The following is a 6,617-nucleotide window of genomic DNA, read 5'->3' on the forward strand; positions in this document are numbered from 1 at the left end:
GTTCAGATAATCAATATTGTTGATTTAGCATGCATTCTGAGGGCAGGACAATGGACAGGCTACAATTTTCTTGAAAGGGTTTACTGACTATTTGAATGGGTGCAGAACTTAATATAAATGCTCACAAAGTTGTGCATGCAATTGACTTTTTATGGGCTGTTTCACTGCAGTCGACCCAGGGAGAGGTACCGCGAGAGGGAAAGTGGAAGATCTGGCCAGGAATCACGACCCAGCAGTAGTGGTGGAATTAATCGTGAAAACAGCACAACACCACCTGCAACACCAACTGCAGGTGCTCCCATATCTGTGTCTTCGAGTCTTCCATCAATTGTGATAGCATCTTCAAGCATTTCCAGCAAGGCATATCCTGGACAATCTTTAGCTTTGTCTCAGAGCCATGATCGAATGGACGACAGGGGGTATGATGAAAGTCTTGATGGAGTAGGGCTCAGTGGTGAAGGAAGCAGTTACGGAGATATGGAAGCGGGGATGATTGATCCTGGCAGTGGGAGTCAGAGACAAGGTCCTCGGACGTCTAGACCAAGGCAGATAATTGAACGGAGGGAGAGGGAGAGCAGGCGGGAAGGTAAATGGGAAAGAAAGCAGACTTAAGTTGTACAAGATGTATCAAAGTCTACTAATCATGAGGTCATCCCTTTCCTGCTAGTGGGGAAAAAACGAGAGCCTCCTTGCTATATAGCAAGTTCGGTTTATCCCCATTTTTTAAGGCATAAAAAAGGAAGAAGGGTTTGGCGTGTATCTGAACATGCTAACATTTGGTTTGGCACCTGTCTATCCCAAAGGGATCCATAGGGCCATTTGTCTTGTAATATAAATAAGGAACATTACTGCACCTTTTGTATGAATACCTTTGTTCATACCAATGATTCCTTATGAGTACAAGCAACCTGATTCACATTCAAAGCCTTGTTTTCAAACATCCCAACATGTACTAGCAGCCATGGAATCTTGGAAATGCCTCGGTCACAAGTTCATACAAGTACAATGTAAATTTTAAGTCAGCAGGCATTATGGAAGCACTCTGCTCAAATCCAGTAGTCACGGGGGAAGCTCTTATCAAGATCATATTTTAACACATGAATTCCACTTTCCTTTTATACAATGCCTGAACTATTCCCAGAGGCCAACAGTAGCACTGCTCGATATTGTATATTTTTGTGTAATATGCTTTTGCACAGCCGAAGGGGACAGTTTAAAAAAGGTTTTGTAAATGCAACAGTGTGCCTCACAACATTGTTTAGGTTCTCATTTCATTTAGCTGTAGAATTGTAAATAATTATGGCGGATCCAACGAGTAGAGCAAGAGACACAGCAGACTTGCCAGCGGGTTGAGGCACAAATTAGACTGGGGGACCTTCCCTCCATGCTTACCAGATCGGGAACACGATCGATGGGAGTGACAGTGGTATTGGTTTGCCACAGTGCCAGAGGTAGGAGACTGCAGCGGACCAACTTACTAACAGCTGTCAGTGCTCTATCACAGGCTTTTTGCCATCCCAACCCCCTCTTAGGCTTGACATACCGGCCAGCTTCTAGATGACCACGACAGTGTCACCAGCCTCCATCCTCTCTATGCGCGCTGAGACTTTTCAGATTTCTCTCTTTCTGTATTGGTCTCGTTATGATTATGGCTCTTTCTTGGTATGTGTCATGGGTGTTGATGCCTGTTTAGGGGCTCACCCCTTCAGCTCTTATATCAATCTCTCATTCTCAATGCTCATAGACCCTTTGGTCTTTCAAAGACTTGATACTCTCTCTCTCTCTCTCTCTCTCTCTCTCTGTCATGATTGGCAACACTTACAGCCAAGATTTATGGATCGGTATTAGAGCAATCATTGAGTAGTAGTAAAGATCCAATAGGGCTCGCAAATTAGTGACTGAAGGATCTCACACCTCCACCATTGCCATTAAAACCTGGTTAGCTTCATTGAGAAACCGCAACAGACCACACACGCTGATCCTTGCTAGCACTCTATCACCGGTTTTATGCCATCCTAGCCTCGTATATCACCAAGGCTTCTCATGGGCTTGACCCCTCCACCAACATTCAGAGGACCACTGCAATGATACCACTCCCTGGACTCACATTTTCTGGACTATTGTTTTTGGGTTTATGTTGCACTTGTCTTGGGTGTAGATGCCCGCATAGAGGCTCCACCCATTCAGCTTATTGTATCCAGTCTTTTTGTGTAACTGAAATTTAGAATTTAGAAAATATTTTGCAATGACTTGGGAATTGACCTTAGGTAGAACTAATGTAACCTAGGTTGAGAGTTGATTGTGGTTACTTAGAATTCGCCATGGTAATGGTGACTAACCCAAGATTAAACCTAGTAACAAAGGAGAGAACTCTTCTCCTTGTAAGATCTACCTCAAGATCTGCAAAAGTTCTCCTCTTTGTGAGAGCCTTCTTTCTTCTTTCTTTGATCAAAACACCATTTAAGTTTTTTTGTAAAGCTTAACATGTGCATAAATTATTGTAAGTTCTTTACAAACGAGTATAAGTCCTTTACAAAACTTAACATGTACATAAATCCCTGGGACACCAACTCAATATGTAATATGTTACTACCCTTGTCCAAAATCTAGGGTATGGGAGGACAAGGTTCATATAAAATATGCAAAAAACATTTCAAATATGCAAGGGAAAAAAATTGAAAATCTCATGTTCTCCCTCTCATAAAATGTAAGGTATATATCTCTAAAAATATGCAATATTTTTAGATTTATACATATTTTCATAATATGTGAGGCCAAGGGGGGGGGTTAATGTAGCTTTTTCATGTCTTACCTAAATTTTAAGGTATTAAGATATATTTAAAGCTCTTTTAGTGTAGAACACAACCATGCTAATTTGAATAATTTATACTCATGGCATATTGTTAAATTCATCTCATACGCAAGATTTTGATAGGTATTCTTACTAAAGGGAGTTGGCGTTCCAAGCATAAATCATACAAATGAGCATAGCTTGAGCTATAGGAATAAAAGTCTTAACTTTTAAAGCCAAAATGTTAATTATTATTGATGGGAGGATCATCAAAACTTTATTTTGTCAAAATTGCAAAACGATAAGTTCTTGTGGTGGTTCACACTTGGTACTACTATATCATGCATATATCTTCAAATTCCTCTTGTAGTGTTATTATGAACTTGTACAAGGCAATAGGTCAATCTTTGTAGGGGAGTAAAGGCCTAAAGCTTTGTGGAACGCTTCAACCCTCGAGGCAATGTACTTATAAATAAGATCAACTCTGCATGCAAGCTTTCTCTGTCATAATGATAATAACTCTATTTGCTTGCTACATGCATAAAAGAGTAGATATCGTGTCATAGCCACAACGCTTTGGCTATTAGTGAGAATGATAGTGGGTGTCTATTGACACTTATGAAGATCAGCACAATTTTCTTGAGCTAACATGCTCAAAAAGACGCCCTTATTAGGATTGATTTCTTGTTGTATGGCTTCTTGTCAATGTTCATGTTCTTGGGCCTCGTCATAAGAGTCTTGCTCATCGGCATCATAAAAACTACTCATGCAAGCCATACTTGCATATTCTTTAGCATTTTGGGAACCAAAAACTCGTGTGCTGTTGGGAAGACAACTTGAGAGTTTACTCTCCTACAAAGTAGAGGCCAACTCACAAGGCATTGCTCTAGTCTTCTTGAGCTACTTCCTCGACATCATGTGGCACAATGGGCTGATTTTTAGCACTAACGTGCTGTATATTAAGCATTCTTGGTGGCTAATTAATTTTGATATCTAAATCCAATGGAAGTAGTCCCTCAACATATCTTATGAGTCATCTTGGAAGTGCTTATTGACTTCATTGTAAAGATGCTATCTCTTGCTAGTACTTTCAATCCTAGTCTTTATATCATACAAGGCCTCAAATGGAGTAATGGTCTTTAGGGGATTCAGTAGGGCATCTATTCAAGATGTGCTATACCCAATAGCTTCTGTTTAAAATTTATGAGCCAAAACCTTACCTTCAATCATACATCTATCCATCCCACTAGTGACATGTTCCTTTTTTTTCTTCAATACCATTCTAATGTGGTGTGTATGGCATGGTGCATTGGTGTGTAATGCCTTTCTCATCCAACTATTCCTTAAAAAGCATCAAACATATATTGCCCCCCTTAATCTCCACAGAGGGTTTACATGTTGCAACCTATTTCATTTTCAATCCTTGCAACAAAATGCTAAAAACACAAACTTTTTATTTTAAAGGGTATGCCCAAGAAAAACTTGAGTAATCATCAATGAAGGTCACAAAATAAGGATGCTTTCCAAGTGATGGTGTCCTCATGGGACCACACACCCACCACACATTACTATTAAATAAGTCATGATTCTTAAAGATGCTTTCCAAGCAATCATCAATGAAGCTCGCAAAATAAAGATGCTTTCCAAGTGATGGTGTCCTCATGGGACCACACATCACTACAAATGAGTCAGTAGTAAGGATCCATATTTTGGTAAGGCATTCTCGTGCACTTTGCCCAAAATGCATCTTTACATACATGTCTAGGTGGCATCTCCATGTGAGGCATAGGAATGAAGATACATCATTGTACTTAAAACTACAATGGTTCCACACTAGGAAAATATTTTAGGGGCCACTTAGGTCAATAATGAACAATCCCTTGGATGAAGATACACCCATGTGCCAAAAAATTGAACAAGCTACGAAAAGATTTTTGGGGACCATAAAGATCAACAATGAAGAACACAAATAAGGAAATGATTTCAAAAAATTTGACATACCGAGAACATTTGAGAGCCTACTTAGTCCCAATGAAATACTCTAAATTCAAAGAAATGTTGTGGTTTTATAGATTGAGAATCCTAGTAAAAATATCTCCATGCTAGCTAAACATTAAAATTTGTTCTTATTGGTACATTGCGATGTATGTCCAAATCCAACACACATGATGGGTCCTCAATTGGCGACCAATCAAGGAAACCCATATAGAGCCCTTTGCATGGGTTCAACTCACATCACTACAAATTTAAGCGCCTTCTATTTTGATTAAATAGTGAAAGAAAAACCACCAAAGTAGCCAAATATATCCACACTATCATAATATATCTTGATGATGGGATAAACTTATGAGTTGGTGGCAACAAACTTGGCTTGAATCAGATTCTAGATGGTTAGAGTATAAAGACTCATGCATTTAGTATCTATGTCAAAATTTTAATATTTGTCATAGTATTGTATTATGCCCTTAGATATAATTGGAGTTTGAGTATGGAATATTTGTCTATATATTAAAACCAATAACTTCCATTGGATATAAAATTTCAAATCCCCTCATAATTGTGTGGCATGTAATTACCTAGTTAAAAAACTCCCTTCTATAACTATCATGCCATGTTAGATGTTCATAAGATGAACACCATAGGGATGAAAAAAGGAGGAAAATATAAATCTAGCTAGATAAAAATAAATATATGTGGAGCTAGTCTAGGGACTAAGGGTTACTACTTATATTTGATGATATTGACATAGATCCTCTTCAAAAAACTTGGGGAGTGAATATATTCTCTCCTAATCAATATCTATAGGAAGAAAGGTAATAATGACACCAAAACCAGGGTGTCATTGGAAAGGAGATGAAAAGAAGGCCCATAACAAGGGGAATAAAAAGGTGATTAGACCTAATAAACTCAAGGTTGATATCCTTGAAGAGGTGGCTACAAACTTGGGAACAAATAAAACGAAGACTTCCCTAACGAGCAGCATACACTCTTCTATGATCAATCTACTTTTGTTCATAAAGAGCCAAGCATTTGATTATAAAAAAGAAGACTCAATGTCCAATACTTCATTAACAAATACTGAGGGAACAAAAGAAAAGATATTAATAATAACAATTGGTTCCAATTTCCCCATGCTAGTCATCATAACCAAGGAAAATCATTGGGGTAAAGGCAATCAAAGAAGATTCTAAAACCATGGGTTTTCCACATTAGAAGAATATCGTGAATTATCCATAAGCTATTTTTTGTCACTATTTCTCCCAAGTGCAGGTTCCAAGGGTGTTGATCACCTACAGTCGTGTCATTGCGCATTGTAGCATAGGTGTTCACAAGGGTAGCATAGGTCCTCGGGTCATATTGCAGTGAGAGGTGTAGGCTAAAGGGTGGAAAGTAGATCTCATGCGTGCGTGGATGAGAGAGAGTGATGGATCACAACGATTAATGGGGGCTCTCACCTCCAGAATAGTTCAAGGGTTTAGAAGGGGATTCCAGAATTCGAAAAGGGGATAGGGTTGAGAGAGCTATCTAGGAGTTCTAGGGTTTAGAGAGGGTTGCGGGTTTAGAAGGAGTCCAGGGTTGAGGAGTGGAGAGCTAGTCTCCTTCATGAATTTGAGGGGTAAGGGTTGAGGAGGAGGGACAAGGGAGAAGGGAGGAGGAGAAGGAGGGAGGAAGAGGAGGAGGAGGGAGGAAGGAGGGAGGAGGAGGAGGACGGGGGAGGAAGGAGGGAGGAAATAAAGAAAATAAAGATCTATTAATGACCTCACGGGTCTATGAGACAAAGTACCAGCACCAAAAAGTGACTTACTACATCTGCATAGCCAAAGAA

The 6,617-nt window shown here is 39.4% G+C and overlaps 1 protein-coding gene across 8 annotated transcripts in view; it reads left to right on the forward strand.

Moving 5' to 3' along the window:
- LOC147905329 (uncharacterized) overlaps nucleotides 1-1,183 on the forward strand; it is a 146,899-nt gene extending 145,716 nt beyond the window's left edge. For 6 of the 8 annotated variants that reach the window (XM_087401010.1, XM_087401348.1, XM_087401161.1 and 3 more), the window contains exon 27: nucleotides 171-1,183. In XM_087401010.1, the coding sequence (XP_087257136.1) occupies nucleotides 171-612 (442 nt within the window). In that variant the 3' untranslated portion in view covers nucleotides 613-1,183. The remainder of the gene's footprint in view (nucleotides 1-170) is intronic. The other 2 variants (XM_087401428.1, XM_087401485.1) reach the window with 2 other exon arrangements.
- Nucleotides 1,184-6,617: the final 5,434 nt, after the last annotated feature.

Source organism: Dipteris shenzhenensis, chromosome 1 (assembly GCF_047967505.1).
Source record: "Dipteris shenzhenensis isolate YYH24624 ecotype China chromosome 1, Dip_SZ_1.0, whole genome shotgun sequence".
In the NCBI taxonomy this organism is placed as follows: domain Eukaryota; kingdom Viridiplantae; phylum Streptophyta; class Polypodiopsida; order Gleicheniales; family Dipteridaceae; genus Dipteris; species Dipteris shenzhenensis.